The sequence below is a fragment of the Astatotilapia calliptera genome, chromosome 16 (assembly GCF_900246225.1).
Source record: "Astatotilapia calliptera chromosome 16, fAstCal1.2, whole genome shotgun sequence".
In the NCBI taxonomy this organism is placed as follows: domain Eukaryota; kingdom Metazoa; phylum Chordata; class Actinopteri; order Cichliformes; family Cichlidae; genus Astatotilapia; species Astatotilapia calliptera.
In genome coordinates, this window is record NC_039317.1 from 13,183,395 (window position 1) to 13,206,834 (window position 23,440).

The 23,440-nt window shown below is 42.8% G+C and overlaps 2 protein-coding genes across 17 annotated transcripts in view; both read right to left on the reverse strand.

Annotated features, from left to right (window-relative positions):
- Positions 1 to 1,225: 1,225 nt before the first annotated feature.
- Positions 1,226 to 8,456, reverse strand: fbxl3a (F-box and leucine-rich repeat protein 3a). The gene is made up of 5 exons (XM_026145298.1): positions 8,176 to 8,456; positions 7,042 to 7,419; positions 6,793 to 6,915; positions 5,112 to 5,283; positions 1,226 to 3,965 (listed from the first exon to the last, which is right to left on the reverse strand). Exons 2-5 carry the CDS (start codon positions 7,417 to 7,419, stop codon positions 3,325 to 3,327), a joined length of 1,314 nt encoding a protein of 437 aa, XP_026001083.1. The 5' UTR covers positions 8,176 to 8,456; the 3' UTR covers positions 1,226 to 3,324.
- Positions 8,457 to 9,794: 1,338 nt separating this feature from the next.
- mycbp2 (MYC binding protein 2) overlaps positions 9,795 to 23,440 on the reverse strand; it is a 63,080-nt gene continuing 49,434 nt past the window's right edge. For 11 of the 16 annotated variants that reach the window (XM_026145394.1, XM_026145399.1, XM_026145401.1 and 8 more), the window contains 28 exons: positions 21,176 to 22,813; positions 20,921 to 21,090; positions 20,582 to 20,829; positions 20,331 to 20,498; positions 19,676 to 19,833; positions 19,379 to 19,578; positions 19,082 to 19,231; positions 18,838 to 18,998; positions 18,254 to 18,410; positions 17,937 to 18,161; positions 17,768 to 17,833; positions 17,372 to 17,611; positions 17,193 to 17,282; positions 17,027 to 17,107; positions 16,657 to 16,923; positions 15,737 to 16,020; positions 15,523 to 15,646; positions 15,309 to 15,428; positions 15,122 to 15,223; positions 14,900 to 15,028; positions 14,586 to 14,718; positions 14,343 to 14,446; positions 13,575 to 13,763; positions 13,383 to 13,490; positions 12,967 to 13,176; positions 12,776 to 12,883; positions 12,420 to 12,585; positions 9,795 to 11,233 (listed from right to left, as the gene is read on the reverse strand). In XM_026145394.1, coding sequence (XP_026001179.1) covers positions 11,118 to 11,233; positions 12,420 to 12,585; positions 12,776 to 12,883; positions 12,967 to 13,176; positions 13,383 to 13,490; positions 13,575 to 13,763; positions 14,343 to 14,446; positions 14,586 to 14,718; positions 14,900 to 15,028; positions 15,122 to 15,223; positions 15,309 to 15,428; positions 15,523 to 15,646; positions 15,737 to 16,020; positions 16,657 to 16,923; positions 17,027 to 17,107; positions 17,193 to 17,282; positions 17,372 to 17,611; positions 17,768 to 17,833; positions 17,937 to 18,161; positions 18,254 to 18,410; positions 18,838 to 18,998; positions 19,082 to 19,231; positions 19,379 to 19,578; positions 19,676 to 19,833; positions 20,331 to 20,498; positions 20,582 to 20,829; positions 20,921 to 21,090; positions 21,176 to 22,813 — 5,912 coding nt within the window. In that variant the 3' untranslated portion in view covers positions 9,795 to 11,117. The remainder of the gene's footprint in view (positions 11,234 to 12,419; positions 12,586 to 12,775; positions 12,884 to 12,966; positions 13,177 to 13,382; positions 13,491 to 13,574; positions 13,764 to 14,342; positions 14,447 to 14,585; positions 14,719 to 14,899; positions 15,029 to 15,121; positions 15,224 to 15,308; positions 15,429 to 15,522; positions 15,647 to 15,736; positions 16,021 to 16,656; positions 16,924 to 17,026; positions 17,108 to 17,192; positions 17,283 to 17,371; positions 17,612 to 17,767; positions 17,834 to 17,936; positions 18,162 to 18,253; positions 18,411 to 18,837; positions 18,999 to 19,081; positions 19,232 to 19,378; positions 19,579 to 19,675; positions 19,834 to 20,330; positions 20,499 to 20,581; positions 20,830 to 20,920; positions 21,091 to 21,175; positions 22,814 to 23,440) is intronic. The other 5 variants (XM_026145395.1, XM_026145408.1, XM_026145407.1 and 2 more) reach the window with 3 other exon arrangements.

Sequence of the window (23,440 nt, forward strand, 5' to 3'; positions counted from 1 at the left end):
CTTCATAACATTCTGTGTTCGTAATACCAGTTAAGAAAAAAAAAAAAAAAAAAAAAAAACAGCACTTCTGGACTTTCCAGTGTTTAAATGTTCGGAAACATTTAGCAGGACTTTTCCTGGCCGAGAAGTGGCGTTTGTGGGTTGACTACATGTTTAAGTGCGATCAGTCCACACACAGTAAAAGCAGGGCTTCTGGGTTAGCTTATTTGACAGAAATCTGCATTTTCCTGTTATTTTTGGACATATGATGACGAAAAAGAGACTTCTTGATAAATAAAAGATGCATGTACAACCCCACCCCTTTACTTCATTTCTTCTTGTTATTTAAGAAATAATAATTTAAGAAAACTGCTCATACATCTTCTCATCTCAAATGCATCCCATTTTTATAACGGAGTCCTTTTATGGAGTTTAACTACGTGTGTTAATAAAGAAAAATAATTACATGAAAGTTGCACAGAGTACATTCACAAATTTTTATTACAGTGTGAGATCACATGTCCAAAACAATTTTAATTTCAAGACAGGTGACCAGTAAAGCAAAGCAGACAAAGCTTTTGTCATACAGAAGCAAAACTAGAGGAGAGTGTTTAACACCTGTTAACTCCCAAATAAAGTTCAAATAATAATTATGACAATCATATTCGTGACAAAATTTAAATAATGCTCTCTCGTTCAGCATTTACCATGTGAAGCATTTTTTTCCCAGCCGAATAGTCCAATAAAAGCAAATACAGACAAGCTCTCAGTGAAAACAGGCTTCACGTTAGGGCCACTGTTTAATGCACTGCACACATTTTCAAATAAAATAACCAGGAGATGTGTTACTGTACCCTTCAGATGCTAATGTACATGAGCAAAGATATCCACTTCTTCAGTGATGAGAAACAAATACTGTGAAGAGGCTATATTCATTCAATAATACTAAGAAGCACCTCTTGCAACAAGTCTCTCAGTTATTGTATATGAAATAAAACTTGAGTAAAAAGGAATGAAATCTGGCAGAAATAAACTACATTTTTATTGACATGCAGTGCTGCATAAGGTTTGTCCACTACCAAAAACCTTTAAATATTTAATATGTATACGCCATAAATGCATACTCTTTCTCCATCTTCCTCCCATTACCCCAAGCAGTTGTGTGGCAGATGGCCGCCCCTCCCTGAGCCTGGTTCTGCACGAGATTTCTTCCTGTTAAAAGGGAGTTTTTCATTCTCACTGTTACCAAGTGCTTGCTCACAGGGCGTCATGTAATTGTTGGGGTTTTCTCTCTATTACTATAGTTTTACCTTGAAATATAAAACACTTCAAGGCAACTGTTTTTGTGTGTGTTTTGTTAAAAACGCACACACAAAACAGGGTCTTTTTCCACTACATTAAAGGAAGTAATAAAATCCCTCCAAGGATCGAGTTTGTGGTAGTGGACTCAAAACATTAGGACCACCTGTATCCAACAAAACCACGGCGACAATAGGTGGAAGCTAAACCCAGCTAAACAAAGAAAAATACCACTGCTGGTTGCTTTTGTTTAACTGAAAAACTGAAATTCATTAAAAAAAGCATAATCCCTATTAATCAATTACACAGTTTTTAACTTCTCTAGTGGCTATAGTATGAAAAAGATCCTTCTAGTAAAGGATAACTTGCACTCTGGTTTTATAAAAGACAAGCCACCAGTTAAGGAAACTTCAAACCCTGACAGAGGGTGAAATAAAGAAATACATTTCTACTCATATTAATCAAACACACAGCGTTTTTATATACAGATGCATTTGACTTCCTTCTTAAAGGAAAAAAACAAAACTGTTTCACTCATCTGACTTGCCAAACCTCTTGACTGAAATGAATGGATGTTTGGAACACAAGAAAAATCTGCAGACAGTGTTTATAATGGGTAAATACTGCTTCCTCTCATGTATACAAGATAGCATGATGAAGAAACAAATGTGGAAGGGCAGATATCCACAACAGAGAACCAGGGTTTAGAGCTTGAACAGGCAAATAGCAGAAGATACAAATGAAACCTACATAAAAAATATTTTCATTTTAATGCATCTGAGAAACAAATGGGTTGGATTTGCATTTCCAGCATGCACTGTAAGCCAACAGCTATACAGACTAGTCTACTGAATCATTACAAATTAATCTGAGCATGAAGAACAGACCGCTGATCTCTACCCTCCAAATTCAGACATTTCTGTGCACTATTTACATAGAATTATTTGATTGTTTTAATTAGAGCTTTACAACTTCAATATGCAGCACTTGGGGATTTGACTCAACAAAGCCCCAGTACAGTATAAATAATCACCATATTTGGTCTCAAGGACCAGGTGTATTCCATCTCATTTGGTATTCATCTAAGGTGCTTAAGAAATCTAAAACTGTACATAAACCTTTTTCCAAAATAGATAAAATCATTTGTCAGGCCAATTTGTGTTTGATGCAGGGGGAGAAAAAAAAAAAAAAAAAACCTCCTCAAAATATAACTTTGAGAAAAAATAAAAATCAATGACATCAATCAACACTATACACCTTCACGTCACAATTTAGACACCTATATACACACACATTTCTTTTTCTCTCCGCCATCTTCCATTTGTTCAACAATCGTGGTTTGTGAGACACGACTGGAGCTCCCCAGGCGAGGAGGACAAACAACACAACCACTGTTCTTTAAATTAGGTTAAAATGAGGTGTAGGACCCAGCTACTCTTCTGCAAAATTCAGCCACACATGACAAATACACCTTCTGTCACATCCTATGTACAGACAACCATGCGGTCAATGCCATATTGTATTGCAGAGTGCAGAGCTGCTATCTCACACCAGATTTATGTAGGCCAAGTGGTAGCGTAACAACATGCTATTGTGCACCTAATTGTCCCAATTTACTGCTCAATGTTGGAAAACATGTAAACACCCACCCGCACGTTCACACATAAATGCACATACTCACACACCCCTCTCACAACACAGATTATCACACCCAGCCTATAATGTACATATAACTCCATTTGCAGTTATAAAAACATTGCTTTTTAGTTAAATTTCCTCTTCTGTGGGTCGAAGCCAGCTTGCTGAATTCCATCTACGGATTAAGCCGAGCAGGAATTCTGTGGCATTTCCATGATAATGTGATAACATTGTGTTGTTGTCGAGTGGCACATTACATCCCTGCACTGCTAACGAGAGTTCAGCAAGTTCATGCTCTCCATGCTGTCATCGAGCTTCCCAGCTGAGGCTTTTCAATGCAACATGGAGGCAATGATTGTTCCGCACCACAAACCCGACATACTGAACTCTGAGCACAGGCTTCACTCTCTACCAGGTCGGCATCATGTCAGGGAACCAGACCCGGCCCAGGTGCTTCGACACCTCCCAGTGAATCTCATCCAGGGAGTATTTGTGATCTGGAATCAGTACCTCCTCCATGATGGACAGCTGGGACAGTCGGCGGCCGCACATTTTAACGAACTCCACAAACGCGCTGCAGGACACTTCGCACTCACCCAGGCCGATGGCTGACAGCTGGGTGCAGTGTTTGGCGATACGGATCAGCTCCTCATCCAGAGGACGCAGGCCATTGGCGCACACGACCAGCTCCACCAAACGAGGGCAGTGGAGGCCCACTCGGCCCAGGACCTCTTTGCTCACTGAGCGCCCGAAGTAAAGGTGTGTGACCGGGATTTCCTCATTAAAGAAGGGCCCGAACTCGTCCTCATAGAGGAAGAAGTACATGACCAGGTTAAATTTGGGCGAGTGCCGCATCATAGCGTCCCAGCTGCTCTTCTTGATGGTGTGGAAGTGCTGCCCGGGGTTTTCGCTCACCACATCAATTCGCAAGTGTTCCAGGTGGACGTGCTTCTCAGAGGAGAGCGCCAGCAGGAGTTCATCACTCAGGAGGTGGTAGTTTAGCGCTAGCTCTCGGAGCCCGTGACACTGGTCTGCCACACACAGGATTCCTAAAAGCACAGGCAGATAGTTTCAATTAATGCGACCAATTCTCAAATCGTGTTTTCACTTTCAATCAAAGAACAGGTTGACTGCATCCCCCTGACAAGTTGCAGTTTAATCAGCAATCATATTAGCTCAGAATTTCAGGAAAAGGGGATTTCTCTCATATAATCTCAGATGGTCCCTCATCAGACCTACAAATTGAAGGATGGTCTAAATCTACTGAGTCGTTGAGGTTAAAAGTTAGTTTCCCACTACCAGTTTTACAGACATATAGTTTTGACTCTTCTCAGGTTTTTTTAAATAAAGAAATAAAGTTCAGCTATCAACTCATCAGTTATGTCAAAACCTAAACAATTTATCTCTCTGAATAAAGTTCTGTGTGATTTTTCAATCAATACAGCGTAAAGTATACAAGTCTTGAGCCACCTCTCGTTTTTTTATACGTTCCTCAAAAATGTAAAATATGTGCAGCAGTTTATTCAAACATTGACGCATAAGTGGAAACGCCACGCATAAGGCAAATACAGAGTCTGTGCAACAATAAAGGTGATCAACTTTGGTATGATCGCTTTTATTCTTCAACACAGCCTGAACTCTGTTATGCAAACTTTACTGAAGTAGCCTTCAGCAATAGTTATCCAGGATTCTCGAAGGACATGCTAATTGTTATGTTTGGATGTCGGCTGCCTTTAATGCTGTGGGATCATCTCAACAGAACACTATGTAAAGATGTGTTTCAACAGCTGAGAAGGCCAATCAATGATTGATGGTTTTTCTATCCAGGCATGTTATGTACACAAGATATAGTCATCCTTTGAGTTAGGCGCCTTTTTATGCTTGAGATGATTCATAGGTCAATGTTATAAACAAAAACATTACTTGGAAAATGTTCAGGTACAAGGACTGTAAAGCAGCCAATGTCTGAAGAAAAACTTTGAAAAGACCTTCAGAAGGTCTGACGAACTACTGATAATGCCCCCCCATTGACACCCAAATTCTGTCTCTCTTTTTTTAAGCCAAAAAAAAAAAGCAAAAAAAGCAAAAAAAAAAAGCAATGAGTGGTGGCTCAAGACTTTTGCACAGCGCTATACTCATTTTCCATTCATGCTGGAAGTAGAAAATAAATAAAAACACATGCACTTAGACTGTACCTGCAGGAGAGACGTGAGGGCAGCTGCTCATTTTCAGCAGTTTCAGGGTGTCGCTGTTGTTGGCCACCAGCACCTTCAGAGATGGATCATCAACTGGCGTGTCGTCAATCTTCAGCGAAGACAACGATTTGGAGTTGACGAACACCACGGTCAGGGCGGAGATGAAGTGAGACTGTGGAAGGACAAACATGACACATTGAATTGTAACGATCTTTAAACCTGACTGACGCCTTCGAAATGCCAGATTTAATCAACTGTGTCTGGAATGATCTTTTACCCAAACATAATCTGTCCCACTAACATACAGTTTTTTGGTGGGCCTGGTATGTCAGGCAGACCTCTGTCATGGCTCACACACCACTATTTGTAATTACTGAGACAACCTTAAACTTAGGAATCTGCTACATATAACAATACAAACACAATCTGCAATCTGAGTACAGTAAGAAACCCTAATGTAATCACAATTAGTGGGTTAAGATTACATACAAATTTAATTTGTAGATTTAATCTGTAGACAAGGTAAACAAATTTGAAATAAAGAAATGCGAGGGTGTGTTCATTTGTGTCTACTGCATGGGTGGACCTCTGAACTAATCTTAAGCTTTGGTGCTGCAGACAGCTAGACTGCATACATCTGTATTACAAACTGAGGACAAGGAAATGGGGAAACCTTTTTGTGCAAAGCATTGGAAGGGTGTCTATTTGACTTTATGGTACATATTATAATAGCAAAAAAGTATTTATGATGAAAATGATGTAATATGTTATTATTTTCCAAAATGTGGAAAAAACAAGTCTTTGTTTTTTTTGCATTCAGCTTTCTTTTGGTTCAAATGCTTCAAACAAATGTCCCCTCTGACAGAATGTGAGTAATAATGGCAATTTTGAGAAGATTTTATTATGCCAAAAGGTGTTTTCGCAACTTGGCAACTAGCACCGCATTGTGAGATAATCCAAGAACAACACGTCCTCTAATATTTATCCACAGTCACACAAAAAGCAGCACAGGCTGTGAGAGGCTTATGCTGTCTTTAAAACAGAAGCTAAAAGGAGCACACCCTGGTGAACGAGTGAGGCCGTTTGCACGTTTCAAGTTCTATGACGTCATCACAGGTTCTTAAACAGCTTTTGAATGTCACAAAGATCTCAAGAGTTCATAAACAAGTGATTTTTTTCTACTTTAATTAACCTAAAAGTTCTTAAACTTGATTTTGAAATATTCAAAAGAATTCAACTAAGATTGTTAAAAACTGGCTCAGGAGCTCAAAGGTTTTAAAATGCGAACTGTGACGACAGTGGGTGTGTCAGTTTCTACACATAGCAGAACGTGCAGCAGGTTCCAATCCTTGATAAAACAAACACACCAAAAAAAGAAATGTCCAGCCCTTAGCCTAGTTTGCTCAATGACATCTAGATTCCATGAAACCTGGTTCAAGGAATAGAGCTCATGGTATGTAAATAAAGAAAGTCCTGTGTCCTTTTGAAAATGTGGGACTGATAATAAAAGTGTCATTTGCCATGCATAAGAATGCTGCTTTTCAGACCCAATCTCAGATAAGATGAGACTGTGGATAAGAGGGGATGTACACTAAAACAAGAATTCCTTTGATTTTGCTTACAAATCTAAAGAGCAGGACACTGTAAAGACCCAGACTCCTCGTGATTGTGTTAATTATACCTTTGGAACCTCCATGAAACTGGGCCTGGCTGTAGAGATGAGGCCCAAGGTCTTCAGTGAGCAGTTCACCAACTGTGAAAGAATGTCACAAGCTGCCTCTGCAGACTCCATACTACTGTCAACCTGATAAGAACAAGGAAAAGATTGCATATCACTCGAAAAACATCCAAGAAACATTTTTAAACAGAAGCTGCTTATGAACGTTTGAACCCAGAATGAGGGCACACGCAGTTACACAGACATTTTTACCTTGAAGCTGACATACTGCAGGTGATTGGAGTGCCTCTTTATGATCTGCTTAATAAGATCTGGATGTGTGGCTTTTAGATAAGAGCTGGCTGGCTGGTTGAGCTCAAACTCAAAGCATCTCCACAGCTCAGGCATGTGGAAGGCTTGGTTCCACCCACGGCACACCTGGGAGGCATAAGCCCGGTCCAGCAGTGGCAGGTACTGGAAGATATGCAGCAGGAGCTCTTGAGGCAGCCGTGCCCAGTTACAGTCCAGCGACTCAGCAACATGTGGCTCCGAATCCTCGCTCAACTGATTTCGCACCTTCTTGCAAACCTCCGCTGGACTCTCACAGGAGGAGTCATCGCTTCCCTCCTCTCCTCCTTTCATCCGTTTCATCTTTTACAAAATAAAATGCACTGATTAATAAATCTACACATGCCCATTACTTTAGAAACGTGTGCCAATCTTCTGAAAGGTGTCTAATCAAGGACGTCACGAATCAATAAGCTCTAGCTGCAGCCCTGCTGTCCCTGCACTAACAGGTGCAGATTAAATGTGCATGTTTATCACTCTGACGCACTCCGCAAAATAATTAAAACATTCCTAGCAGCTACCATATTGTGCAGATGGTGGGTCTGCAGACATTCCAGCTTTTTAAAAAAAATCTGTTTTCATCCCCTCATGTTTGTGTTTCTCTGAATAATCATCATTTTTCCAAAGTACAATTAAAGCCTTTAACTGTTGGATTTATACCGCTCGTTAACGCTCACACCAAAGTTGCACCGCATGTGACACTGCGTATTTCAGAGGAAACGTGACTGAGGTGACGTTACAGCCACACAACCTTACTTAGGAAAAAATAAACAAACGTTATTGAGCTTGTCAGTGCTATAGTTACAATGAACGCACACAAATGCAATAAAGTGGCTCGTAAAGTTAGCAAGCTAACAGGGGAGTAAATGCAACCGCTAACCAAGTTAACGATTGCTTATTTATTAACGTAAAAGTGTGTTACAAGCTAACAGAGCGACTTAGTTAACTGGTGCTGCAAATTCACTTGATTCGCTGCAAATATACCAAACCCCACTGTACTCACTGGTCATTCATACCAAGTCTATAAACATTCATTATTTATTTACTAGTGACTCTTACCTTGTTGTTTACACACAGCTAGCTTGCTAGCTGTTAGCTAGAAAATCCGACAACTGACTCGACTCTTCAGCCCGGGCCGACGCTGGTAAAGTTCATCAGCAGCAGCCAGGTAACACGCATCGGAGCACGATAAGAGAGCCGTCGGGAAAACGAGAACGAGCGAGAAATGTTTTCAGTGAAGAAACACCTCCGCTCGGCTGACCTAATTCCTTCGCGGGAGTTACAGAGCGTCCGCCAAACCCGAAATGGCGAAATGTTGTCGTGACAGCAGCGGTGCATTATGGGATACATAATGCAAAATGGCTGTTGGTAAAGATCGTCTCCGTTTGAGTGATAACTCACCCGAATCCTAATAAAATAAAATCGCATACAGCGTGTTTTTTTTTTCCTGTTGGGAGCCTTCATAACGCAATGATTATTTCTAGAGAGCAACAAAATATAATACTGCTTTGTTTGAGAAGATTATGTTTTTGAATACAGTAATACTGTTCCAGAGACAGAGAGGGAGACAAACTACAACTAAAATAACAAAATCCATCTAAAATGCACGATGATAGTGACAAAGTGGTGAGGTGGGATTAAATCAGGGGTCTGCTCTGACCCCCTTCTTGTTGGCAATGGTGATAGGTTAACCAGAGACTGATGTTTAGGGAACAGGTGGAAGATAGCCCTGAGGTGGAGGTATGCTCTGGAGGGAAGAGGGGGTGAAAGCTAGTAGAAGACTACAGATTGCATGTGTGTTAATAAGAGGGAGAGGAGAAACAGTGGAGCTAGCAAGAAGAGGATTTTAAATGACTGTGTACAACCATCCAAAGCAATGGCCAGTGCACAAAAGAGGTGAAGAAGAGAGAGGGCGGATAACTGCAAAGGGAATGTTTACAAGATGGTTTGGACTTGCTGGTATTAACAAAAAGGAGGTTGAGGTGAAAGAGACACTTAGATTTTCACTTCATTAGAAATGAGTATGTCAGAGGGACAGCTCAGCTGGAGACGTGTAGTGAAGCAATATATCCACAATTCCTTCTTGGAGAGTGGATATATTGGACAAAGGAGGTTGAAAATGGAGCTGCCAGACAGGAGGAAAAGAGGAAGACCAAAGAAAAGTTCCAGTCTGGTCAGAGTACAGCCCTGCACACAGTAGAATTCATCCTGCTACTCCTGTCAGCAATAAACACCAGGGACGCCATACTGAGAGGGGCTCTGCAACAGACCTGCAACCTATGCATGGTGCCAGTCTCTTACTCATCTTCCAGCAGTGCACAGACTTACATGCACCTTTTTACTGCACATGTGCCCAAGAAACTTCAACAGGATAAAATAAGAAAAAGTTAGTGTGCTTCATTAGTTAATGTGAATTCAGCACTTATGGTGCAAATCTGGAAACACACAGCTAAACCTTTTGAAATGTATTAAAGGTGTGTTATTTAATGCTGCTCAAAGACTAAATCTTTCAACCGTCACACTATTATAGTCAGTATGACAAACCTAACATTTTGACTCTATGATAGGATAACTCATTCTTTTACAGTTTCCCCTCTCTTCATTTGCACCGATGTTTTAGCTTTTCCTCTGAGTCGTGAATACAGAAATGTGACCACTCATTAATGGATGACACGGTGTTTACTTTGCGAAAACAAAGAACCTGGTTTATTACCATTTGACTCCATCCACCACAGATATTACAGAGCAGATTCACAAGTATGAAGCTTTTTTTATTTTTTTTTTTATTTAAACAGCAGCTGCTTTGTTTCCATACTCCACCCCCCTGACCTCCCCTCTCCCTCCCATTACCCCTGCCTCCTAATAGGGAAAAGCATTACAGGTGCAATATTTTATTTGGTGTGAAGACTGGCACCCTCAAATCATCCAGCTGTAGTCAGTTATACTGTGAGACGGGTTTTTCATGTCTTAATATAAATTTATCCTTTTTTTTTTTTCTTTTTTTTTTAAATTACAACCAGGATTTACATCCACCATCGTTCACTGCAGCCGCCAGGATCCATCTTCTCATTTCCAGACAACAGAAGAGATGTGACATTTAGAAGAGGGGGGGAAAATTACGACTGTCTACTGTATAAAAATGTACAGTGGCTTTATTGACATACATTCCATAGGTTAAACAGCTGCAAAATAGGAGGCACACCCAGTATTGCACTTCATTAAAAGTTCTGGCTCAAAACATAACCCAGAATATCAAACAAAACTGAAGTGAAGAGTAGCAACTTCGGAATACAGCTATTTTTGAATAGTATCATTATATACAAGATTAGATAAATCGTACACTATTTTCCTCCCAAACATAATGTTCTTAACAGTCTTATCCATCAACTCAACTCCTTTGTTTCTTCTTCTGTCAACCCATGATGCACTTGACAGCGGAGAATACTGTACAAGTTTACGAAAAAGTTTACATACAACAATATTTTAAATTTATAGTTAGGAAGCTGGAAACACGGCCTGCTCCATATTTTCTTTTTTTCAACTTTTTTTCAGACCCACGCTGATCCACAGTTGCCTATATGCAAATTAATTCATATTCAATGTTTAAACTTGTATTGTTACACTTGAGTGATCAGGAGGTGTGCAACGTCTATAGAAGCCGAGGGAATACAACGGCCGCATGCAAACACGTCACAAGAAATTTATTTTTTTCTTCTTTTTTTTTTCTTTTTAATTCAATTGTTCTTTTGTCCCCCTCCTTCCCTCCCCTCACCCATTCAGGTCACTCTGAACCCAAACGAGTTACTGCTCGCGGTCGCAGCGGATCCAAGGATACTGACGGTGGTGAAAGAGCAGACCTGAGGACTCTCGGCGTAGAGCAGAAACCTGGTCCAGTGTCCAGGAGTCTTGGCAATGCAAGAGCCAAACTTGGCGGCTGAGCTTCAGCAGCAGCAGCCAGAAATCACAGTAGACAAACTGGTTTTCAGAAAAAGTCTTGTTGTTTAGAAGGTGTGGGCGTTCCTGCACACCCCGCAGCCAAGAGCAAACTCTTCCCCCGTTGGTGGGTGGACTACATGCAAAGGGCATTCAGTGCCTTCCAGCTGCTTGCCTTTAGGCCCTGTGACAGAGAGGACAACGTTTACACATTAGCATTAAACCTTCTGGTGGGCAAATACAAAAAGAGATCAAGCTACTGTACTCTGGGCAGGTGCAGGGAGCGTAGGACAGGATGTCAAAAATATTTTGTCATCCTAGAGTTATACAGATGTAAGAACATCATGTTTCTCAAATAGGCCTGACACAAAACCTTCCTTTGTTCTTTAGCATCTGTAATAACTGCAGATACTGTAGACGACAACAACAACAGCAACAACAGGAATGGGAGATGCAAACACAGGAGCAGCAAAAGGTCAGCTGCGTCTTTCGAGCAGTGTGATCAGGTTACAGCCGATCATTATTCAGAGTAAGAGACGGACACTCTCACTGATCTAAACTCCTCAAAGACAGTGGCTCTGTACACAGTAACCAAGGTGACCAAGTTTCAGTCATTTGTTATTAAGTAGCAACTTCCAGGGTTAAAGATTAAGCCAAGCCGTGGCTACTGCAGTTTCTCAAATGAACACGTGAAGTTGACTCCAAATACAAGTGGAAACACACAGACCTGCATGTTAAGAGAAGTGTGCCACAATAAACAGTTTTTGTTTTTGTTGCAAAGTTCCTCTTTCATGCCATCTGAACAGGAACTGTTTTTGTTTTGTTTTCATAACCCACTCATTAAAATTGTACTAAAGTTATCCCTTAGCACATAGGTATCAAACTCAGGCAGCCTAATTACATTTGGCCCGCGAAGCCATACCAAATTATTATTAGAGCTGGCCTACTGGTATTATACAGCTAATATATATATTGTTTAGTATTAAGCTTTGCTTGTTCCATATTCAGTTTTTCAGCAAAACTTGTTTGAGTCCATAAGAAAAGATTCATTCTTATATCTGGAGGAAGATTTTTTTTACAATAAATATTAATGTTAGCCCGCGACCTTGTTCCAGTTTTGAATTTTGGCCCACTGTGTATTTGAGTTTGACACCCCTGCCTTAGGAGGCGGCACGTATACTCTGAGTGACAAGCAGATGCTGAAACAAGTGGATGCTTCACCTTAATAAGCAAACTTGCAAGTGCCTTCACAAACTTCACAGTCTAATGCATAAATGGCTCCAAAAGCTAAGTCTGCAACGGTCAAAATGTCAAATTTGTGGCCAATTGCCGATAACATGATGACAAAATACATAGGAATTGTTAAGCACCTGCAGGACAATGGGGCAGTTCCTCTTTGGGGACGCTGGTCATCCTCTGGAAGTCATCATGGCAGGCATTACAGAAGTGTGTGGTGCCAAAGCAGAAGAAAACAGCCACAGAGCAGCAGTACCGGCATTTATACTCAAGGAAGTCTGTTCCATGCTTGGAGCACATCTGATGAAAGGACACAAAAGATATTAGGGCTGGGCTTATATTTTGCTCTTCAAGGACAGATGAGCACCATTTTTAAGGAAAGGTTTGGCTTTCTTTCTTTCTTGTTATTCACTTAACAACATATAGGTCTGTTAGTTCTACAGATGTCATATTATTCATTTAAAGTGCTCCTCGCAGACACAATTCCCACCTGAGCCCTGGACACATCTGAGCATGCTCCACAGATCAGTTCACTGGGGTCGTAGTCGTCTCCCTGTCCTGCCTCTGCATCGCAGCGAGCCTCTCCCCCAAAATATGCCTGGAAAAGAAAAGCGTCATTTATTCTCCATCCTTATAACACAGTTCCACTAAAATATACTGGGTCTTTCATCCAGGTGGTACCTTCTTGCACTTGTAGCAAACATAGTATGCATATCTGTTCATGGCAAAGCCTGCAGGGTCATTGTGAAAGCGTGCCCCTGGTGTGGTTATTGCCTCACTCTTGTGCAGACCCTCGTACTCGAGCCTCATCAGAGCCTTCCTCCTCACATCCTCATAAAGCTCCTTAATGGGATCGAGCAGGTCCTTGATCACAGAGTGATTGATTTTGTTCTGCAAACAACAAGACAAACAGGCCAGCAAGTGTTGGGTTTACTTCACATGCTAAAACGATAATGAACAAAAGCAGTCGCAGTATGGGAGGCAAACGCTTTTTCAACAAAGCACTTAAACTTGAGTCAATCAAAATTTAGGTGTGGTGAAAATAGTCCAGTCCCTTTGTCTTCCCGTAAGTCAGAGAGGGTCAAGTAGCATTTTACCTTGCAAATGGGACATAACATGAACCCGAATGTGATCCGAGGCCCCAGCCAGCGATTTTCAAGCACACGCCGAGTGCACTGAAGGTGGAACACGTGAGTGCAGTCCAGCTGGAAACGGATCAAAAAGTTAAACATTAAACAGGAGGACAAATTTAAATCCCGATGTGATGCTTTTAACGAACAAAGAGCTACCTGTATAGCAGGAGCAGCAGACAGGGCTTCAGTGAAGCAGATCATACACATGTCATCCGCATCCTGTTTCAGGCAGCCCGTGTTCTTGTCACAGCCGTGCAGACATGGCAGGCAGCTGTCCTCGTTTTTGACTCCTCCACAAGGGTGTCCGCAGGGATGAGTCTTACTGCACGCCAGTTTAGCGTACTCCTGAGTGGCCACAGGAAAGAGTTGGTTAGTGTTAGGAAGTACAGCACAAAATATCTAAAATTCAGCCTGGGCTAAGCTTAGCTGATTTATTTCCACGATTTTTCTATTTATTTGTAACATAAATAGAAAACACACAAAATTACACTAAAACTAGGGTGAAGGGATTTTTCAAGGCTCATTTCTCATCTTAAAATTTTAAAAAGGAAATCAGCTCTGAAGCTTAAATGTTTTGTTTGGTTGTCAGCAAGTTTCTGCAAAAACTACAAAGTTAAATTTGATGAAACTTTGCTGTTTGCCTGTTCTCAACTTTTCCCGCAGAGTTCAACATCACCTCCAAAGTGTGCATCAGCTCTCTCAGACTCCTCACCCAGTATTTGTTCAGCTCACTCCAGATAAGGCTTTTAGACACAACTGAGAACCCTTTAGGTGCAGCTCAGGTTTATGACATTGAAAATATTCTATAACAATTTTTTATTGAAACTAAACCAGGTGCTCACAGTTTTAATAAACCCCTCAGTCCATCTGCATAGACTACAAGCACAGACACTGAGATTTCATGCCATAGATCAAGCGTGGTACCTGGCAGTCTGGATCTGAGCAGACGCTACCCACTGCAGACAGCTCAGTCCCATTTCTCGTGCCACAGAACCTGCAGGCATCTGAGCTGCTGGACGTTGGTTTACCTACAAAATTATTAGGCTTGGTCAAAATAGGAATAGATGAAAGCCCTGAAAATGCAGCTTCAGTAGAAGTCATTTTATCAGCTTACTGATATGGCCATATGTATGCAATGTTACCCAACAAAGCCCATTTTAGTGTTACCTGTGTGCTCTCTGAACTCCACCATGGCCTTCATAGTCTTTGAGTCAGCCAGAGCCATGAGCCAGAACAGCTTGGTCCTCCCACAGCCTTCATGAAGATCCACCTTTATGGCCTCCTCTTCCTCTTTAAACACCTAAAACACATTAAAAATGATTGTACACTGCAGGAAAAATTATGTCCAGTGCCTCAACTGCTTGTGAAATATTGAGTAATAAATTATACTTAATAATTATACTTCAAGCTCCCCACCTGAGTGGCTACTTAATATCGTTTAATTTGTTTTTATTTGTCTCTAGTAATAAATTAAACCTCACCTGTCTCTGGTGAGAGCGTGTGCGTCTGTGCAGGTGGAGGAAGCGGTCACAGTCAGTGCAAAGGTTCCCACATATGTTACACAGGATGATGGCTGCTGTCTCACCATCATCATGGTTGTCACACATGGGCTGCAGACACAAGACGAGTAAATGAATAATTACTCTTTTGATGATCTGTCTTTAATAATTTGCCATACAGTGTAGCTTTAAGCTTTTTCTCACCATCTGCTTCTGCTGGCCATCTTTGCCCATCCAGCGACCAGAGGACAGCCTGTCTACATGATCTTGGTCCAGCACACACAGTGATGCCAAGGCCAGCCAGAGCTAGGTAACAGCAAAGGAACGTGATATATAATAAATACACAATATTTTTAAGGTTATGTAATTGCGTATGACAAATTTTTCATACCCTTGTGGTTGCAATACAGCGTACAGGAGACCTATGCTCCTCCTCCATTTTGGTCAGTGCTATGATGGTCTCGGCTATTGCATTTTTGGTAACTCTGGACCAAGCGTCTGAAAGGTGCCCCTAATAAAGAGGTAATGTAGAGGTCATTTTACCACATAAGAAATTTAACACAGCGTGAAACAAGAGATGGATTAAAAAGTCAGCAAAAACTTACAGCTGCCATGTCTTTAACCAGCTTTATGATGATCTCCGCAATCTGTGGAGGAGTGGAGCCTTTCATCCACCAGTGGCTCTCCCCTCTGCGGATATAGCTGAGCATAACAGGAGGGGGCGACATGCTTAAGAATATAACACAGCTGTCATTTTTCAGGAACTACACCTCAGGAAATCTCAAGCATCCCAAATTTTAAAAAAAGACAGAGCCTTACCTGGAGTTAAAGATCATTGGAAGCGTGACTGTGGTGACCCCTTTTCCTGCTGTCATTCCGGCTGCACCAGAGATTGTGGTGCCTTTGGCTTTCAGCTGCACAGTGAGGGCTTTTGCGATACAGCCCAGGAACATGTCCAAGATGCCGAGCTTGTTCCAGTCACCTTTCTCTGTGGAGTGAATGATGTCACTGATGTCTGCCGGTGGCAGAGCCTTCACCCCAATGATGCTAGCAAGACGCACAGGCGTCACCTCCGGCAGGACACGTCTAAGCAGTGAAGTCACCTGAGAAGTAGCCAATCAGATGGTAAGCAAGATTATACTTTCAACAGGCTCACAAGGTATTTACATAAATATCTGTAAAACACAAATATCTTAAAACCTTTTATGGAAAAAGTGACTCTACACCAAAATTTACAGTCATTTAAAGACAGAATTTATAGACGTCTTTGTTCTAGTTGGATCTTCTTCTGATTTCTTCACCACACCGTTGCCAACAGTGAGCGATTAAGTCAACTGAAAATCTTTTTTATCGTCAACATTTAACACAAAAATTAAACCACAGTAGTTTGTTTAAAGTTTTTTCTTTTTGTAAACCCTAAAGGCACTCACAAGGAATAACTAGATGGGTCCCAATATTGTCTGTAAATGGTTCAACAGTGATGAACAATCACACTGCCAAATCATGTAATTCCACTGAGTGCCAGAAGGTGGCAGCAAAACAACAGGAACTGTCCAAGCTGCCAAACTTAAAACTAACTACACTAAGCAGCTTTCAAAATACTCAGAATGTAATGAGGAAGGAAGTGTAATCAATACACAATCAATGCTGATGTAAATATGTTTACAAGAAAGCCGCACAAGTTTCCTCTGATCATTAAACTGAAAGGTTTTTCTTGTTTTGTTTACATCCTCTCCCACCTGTCTCTGTACTCTTGGAGAAGCCGTGTGCAGCAGAGAAAACAGGTCCTGCATGAGCGTGAGCTGCTGGGCCAGGTACTGGCGGCCGACGTTGGAGCCGCTCAGAGCCAGGACCATGGACAGGAGCTCAAAGCAGTAGGCGTCAGAGGAGGCGTCATCGTCGCTGGGCTGAGAGTTGGCGTTCTCTTTGCTGGAGATGGCGTGTTCCCACTCCTCTCTCACACGCGTTGCCTCCATGCGGATGGCTTGAACGATGTGTGCACAAACCTGAAAATGTCACACCACTGAGGTTAGCTGACGGAAGTGATATTTCCACGAAATGACAACGGAATTTCACTGTTTAACGGTTTAAAGTGAAATTGCTATTGACCTGTTTCTGCAGGTTGGTCAGTTTGCTCCTGCTAAAAATGATTCCCACCATGTGCTCCTTGAGGTCAGCGTCAGAGGGTGCCTGTTCACAGAAATGCAAGATGAGCACGTATAAAACATCAGGTTTGAGGTCACTAAACAAACAGTTAAATAACTAAAGTGCTGACCTTGTCTTCTCCCTCGGGAGATGAAAGCAGGTTTTTCTCCTCCTGCTCTGGAGTTGGCTCTGCATCTCCACAGATTAGTTTTCCAAACACCTACATTTACAAACAAAGTTTAAGAAAGAGAAACGCTTACAAGAGTTTAGAGCTAATTGCAGGTATGTGGAAAAGGCAGATGAGCAGACCTGTGAGGTAATTAAGCGGAAAACTCTGAGAGTCTCAGCTTCACAGTTCTTCTGCTGGGCCATGCTGGCTGAGATTTGTCCGGGTATCTTGATGGCTTCGCCGTCTTTCCAACCGAGGACCTTCACCTGACGTACTCTCAGGGTGTTTTCAGGACCTTTCAATTCCACCTTGATCACATGATGATCCCCTCCAGGAAGCTCACTCGTCACCCAGCCCATGTGACGCGAGTCGAGGTCAGCCTGTGACAGAATCGCAGAAAGGTAGAGAACTGCCATGTTATTTGATGGTTTGTTTCCTACTCCTTATTTCAAAAGGAGAATAATTTAGACGTAAACTGTATATGCAGCCCAGAAAACAAGAGCCATTCACTGTGAAGCAAGTTAAATTATAGATACCTGCTTGATTCTGCAGAGGTCTTCTATTGCTTTTCCACACAGGAATGTCACAGAAGTAACTTTGTTCTGTAAATATAAGGGGAAAAAAGAATTTTACTCAAATCCATCAGGAAATTGTTGCAGAAGCAAGGTTTTAACCACAACGCTTGTTGTGCCGTTGCCTGCTTACCCCAATGTCCCTGGAGTTGTCCACATGAACAGACACCTTAACAGCGTTTATGCCTTTCACACAGCTGATGGTGATGCTCTTGGTTTTGTTTTTGTCTTCATCTCCAGACTCCCAGAAGGTCTCGGTGGAGCCGTCTGTTAGGCTGCCGATCATGGCAGGGCGACTGGATGTCTTGATGTCTACGACACTGGTCAGGTCCTTCAAACAGGTGACCAGGCAGAGATCCTGTACGAGGTACAAACATATTTATCAAGTTAAATCATGACAGATGAGTAAGCTCAGGTGCTGGCTGCTAAATACGCTGTTAACTTTCTTGCCTGGCTCATTGCTTCATATCCGGACTGCACGCTGATGTTGAAGCTTTCCTCACTGTCTCCATCATCTGACTTGGATAGGATATTGTTGATGTGATGGAAAACATTGCTCTGGTGGAGGAACTGGTGGTCGGACTGCTTGAACTTGAGACTCCAGCACCTTAAACAAAGAGTCACAATCATTTATATTACCACAGAAGCTCAGAGCTGCTAAAATTACAAAAGGAGGCACAAAATGGTAAATGGCCTGCATTTGTATAGCGCTTTTCTAGTCCCTAAGGACCCCAAAGCGCTTTACACTACATTCAGTCATTCACCCATTCACACACACATTCACACACTGGCGATGGCAAGCTACATTGTAGCCACAGCTGCCCTGGGGCGCACTGACAGAGGCGAGGCTGCCGGACACTGGCGCCACCGGGCCCTCTGACCACCACCAGTAGGCAAACACGGGGTTAGTATCTTGCCCAAGGATATTTGGCATGCAGCGAGGAGGCAGCCTGGGATCGAACCACCGACCTTCTGATTAGTGGCTGACCTGCTCTGCCACCTGAGCTACAGCCACCCCAAAAGAGAAACTGTACCTGAGTGCCATCTGCTGTAGTGAGCTGCCACTGGGAAGTGACATCATGAGGTCAGAGATGGTCTGAAGGAGGCGGTGGAAGGTGTGGGGCAGAGGATGAGCTGCTTCCCCAGCAATAACAATGTCAGACAGAGGGTGTTCGCAAACGCCAAGGTCTCGCTCCTGTGCAGAGTCGATGTTCATAATTAGAAAGTACAGTAAAGCCACCTTCTTATCACCCTCCGTAACTTTAAACAACTCATTACCTGTTCTAAATTTTCTTTGTTCCCCTTATTCTCATCGTCTTCCTCATCCTCAGGTTCAAATGGCGATGGCGTGAGCGATGCTACAAAATGCCAGAGAATATCATGCAGAGAGGTGGTCTGGATCACATTGCACAGAAGCCAGTTGAATGCCTGACAGGGAAATAAAAAAAAAATGTATTAGTCTTATTATAATATAGAAATGGGTGTAATATTAAAATACTTGCCTACGAACCCAAGATATTGTAATTAAAACAATAATTAAGGCAAGACTGAGTTGTGTTATTCGGACAACTTTACCTCCATGGCAAACACCCTGCAGGCAGATTTCCTCAGTGCATGCTTCATGGCCACCTCTAGGCCCTCCAGGTCATGGTGCTGGATAACAAAAGCCAGGACGGGCCACTGGAAGTTCCTCTCACCCTTACTGAGGGAGCCATGGGCTGAGATCAGCCGGGATAGCTCAGGGGATGGGTGACGTAACAGGGAAGAGCCAACTTCTGTACAGAAGACAAAGTAGTTTATTTATACACACGGTGCTGTAACTCACTCTGGAAGAACCAATAAGCACTTTTTGAAATGACAAGACGCGATTACCTGCATCACCGCTATGGACCCTGCGTCTGGGCACAGCTTTGACCCGTGCTGGAGAGGGCGAATGTTGCTTGTCATATTCTGATGCGACAACTGAGTAAGACCTCTGAAACACCGTCCGCTTAGCCGTGTCACTGTCTGTGATTGGACTGGTCTCGAGACTAAAAGACACAAACAAACAAATGCTGGTTACCCCTTAAATATTTTTAAGGACATTCAAGTACTTTAAACACAATATCGAAGTGTTGGCTGACAGAACAGTACATGGACATGTTCAGCAGCTGCTGCAGCTGTGGGAGGAAGGGACGCATGAATGTATAGATGTTAACAATAAAAAAAACAAAAACCTTTACACAAACACAAAGCCTTCTTTGTACAATTTAAGATGTGGTTTGCGATGACAGAGGCGGACGTTTTTAATTAAGTGCGCTGGCTGTCAGAATGTGCAGGGGAGAGACAAGCTGGGAACAACTTGTGCAAACAGTGCCTATTGGTACAATTTCATCATCTGTTGGTCAGTTATGAATAACAACGTGGAAACAAATAACCTAACATATAAACCAAAAAAAAGGAAAAAAATCTCTGTAATAAGAAATCAGAGCTGCCATTAACTCTTCTTTTAAATAAAAGAAGTAAAATTGAATTCATTGTCAATTACCTGGGTGGCATTGATTTCATGTTGCTCTCTGGTTCCTCAAACACATTGGGGCAGGCGTCAGGGGTGACTGAAATATAGGGCGCGGGAACAGATGTTGAGCGTAGATACCTCATCTCATCTTGGAAGAGGTTATCATCTTGGTAGGCTCCAAAGTTCTCAGTGTGTTGTCTAAAGGAAGAGTAAGAGACTCAAATCTTTATCAAAACACGTCACTGTAAGGTTTTCTTTTCTATGTCTGAGCTTGTAATTACCTAGCTAGTGTCTGTAGGTAGAGGCAGCCCATTTTATTGGGGAGTTCTTCTGAGACACCCTCCTTCAGGCTGGGGAGGAGGTGGGAATGAAGAGGCCGAGGAGGGTGGTGGCACAGCATGCTCGGTTCAGCTGCACTGCTGAGGGACAGTAGGAACAATGCGTTGGCCCGAATCACCTGGTGGGCCTCCATAGTGGGCAGCGCCCTTGGAGTCTTCACCTGCAGAGGTTTCTTCCTCGACTGCTTCACCTGGAAAACAAAGGAAAACACTGGAGTTTATTTCATGGAAGTCAGTATGATGTCAGAAGCTGATTCAAGGAGGAAGATTTAAAAACAGTACCTTCTCCCGGGCAGCAGTCTGTTTCTCTCTGAGGTATTTCTCCCGACAGCGATCACACACCAGGTACCAGGTGCTGCCTCCTATGCCGCCGTCTCCACAGTTTCCAGCCCAACCACCACAGAAGTGGCCAATACTGTTGTAGCCCTGACCCCCTGCATACCGGCCACAGCCTGCCATAATAACACAAAGGAGGGACGTTAAGAAACAGAAAAGACTTACAATTTAAAGTGTGTTACAAGATACCACTGACTGTACCTGGATGAGCCTGCCTCATATGGTACGTGACAGGGTAAGGGTGCGATTCTCCACACAGCTCACAGATGGTGTCTTTCTCTGGTCCACCCATTGCAAGTTGGGCCATCTCTCCAAACAGATTCCCTCTTGGACGCACCTCTGCCTTTTCCCTTTTCTTTTTCTCCTTCTTTGCCTTTTTACTGTCTTTCTCATGCTCTTTCTTTTTTAAGATGGCACTGGATCCCGGACTGGGGAAGATCATGTTCTGAGTTGCTGCCTTGATGGTGGCCATAGAAATGTCCTCCCAGAATGCAACCAAATGCTGCAGTGTTAATGGTAAGATTGATTTTGCCCTCATAGAGGGATGGGAAGTCATTTCATAGGAAATGGACTCTCCTTTTCCATCCTCACACTTCTCTGGCAGCGGAGGTTCCTTCAACATAGACAGCACTTTGTTTTTGTTGATGCTGCCCATTTTGGAGATGTCTGGGCCATGTGGAGCAATATTAAACATGTTAAGTGCAGAGGAAATCTCCAAGGAGTGGCGATTCTTTAATTTGCTCTCCTTCTCCTCAGCGCCCTGTCCTCCCAGGGAGCTGCGAATGGGGGCGTGCTCTTTGGTTAAGTCTGGGTTGAACTTGAGGAAGGAGGAGCAGGCCATGGCATCATGGACAATGCCTTCATGCCACAGGAACGCTGCAAAGACTGCGCGTGCACATTCAGCCACCGAGGGAGACATGGCCTGTTTGGCAGGTTCTGTGATCCTAGTTGTGCTCTCTCCTTTAAACAGAGGCCCGGATTTGTCCTTTTTAGAACGCGTGTGTCGACTGGAGGTTTTGCGGCTGACTTTGGGTGAAGAGCGGCTCTTTAGTTCCTCTTCGACAGGGGCTTTGCCGATGCTGAAGTGCACCTTACACGAGCCTTCTTCAGCATTACGGAGCTCCACATTCTCATCATTGACATCCTCATTGGAGAGGAGCGCGCTAGAGGTGCAGACCTCCACGACTTCACTGTGCAAGTTCTCTTGGGTAACATGTGGTGAGGGAACACGGTTCTCTGCATTGCCGGTCATCCCTTTATTTGGGTCTTTAGGAGACAGTTTAGGTTTGGGGGAGGTAGATCTGCCCCTAAGTGGCTCTGTAAGGGGAATCTTCTTCTTTCTCAGTGTGTCTGGGTCCAGAGTATAAGAGTCTGATTTGGATCTCTCTCTTGGAGGATCGAGCTGGGCTTTGGACGAAGGGCTAACTTTAGGTGGGAGATTCTTGTCATGGTGGGGTGAAGAAGAGTGCTGGGAAGAGTTGCTGGAGGGGCTAGACCTGCCTGACGTGGATATACTTTTTTGTTTGGGAGAGGAAGAGCGAGAGCCAGGATTCGGAGACTCAGACCGATTTCCTGAAGTTCTACCATCTGCCTTTAGAGCCTGCAGTGTGTTGTGATTGGGCGAGTGGGAGCGGCTGTGCGAGTCAGACCTCAGTTTGGCCGTGTCGGACCGCAGTATAAGGGCCTCGCTAGCTGTCATTCCACCCTCACTTGTTTTGACCCTGCTCTGCTCAGAGGAGCGACTTCCGCGGCTCTCCTGTTTGGCTGAGCGATTCTCCTGACGGTGTTTGGAGGCTGGGGACATCGGCCGTGCACCAGGCATGAGGTTCCCTCGCTCACCTAAACATTAACAGGTGAAACTCAGTTACACCACAAAAAAGGTATCAGTAAGAGTGAAAAACAAAAACGTAATAAGAAAAACAAAGAAAGGTACAGAAAAACTGAATGAAGAGTAAAAGAGAGCTAATGTCAGGAATGTGAAAGAAGTTATGTCTTTTAATGTAAATGGCAGTGAAACATTTTATTAAAACAAACTAGTGACTTATGTGACCATCTAGATCAGGGGTGTCAAACTCATGTCATGGGCCCATGCAGCCCACGTTGATCTTAAACGGGCTGGACCATTTCTGGCAGTGTTTAAAATGCCTGAGATATCTTAATATATACGAAAAGATGCAATTTTCAAACAACATGTCTCGGTTTTTCTAAATGAGAATAGAGTTTGTTCATTTTCTTTAACACTAATTAAAAAAAATTAAATCTACTTACTGTGCACCCATTGTAAAAACTGAATCAAAAAAAAAAGTATCCATTACTTAATTACTGTGGCGTAGTATAAACAGCAACAGCTGAATCAATGATTTATCAGTAGGATAACATTGTCCAAAGCCATGCACTGACCCTGATTGCCGTCTTTCCGAGCCAGTTCTGGCCCTAATGTTTGACACCTCTGATCCAGATGTTTTG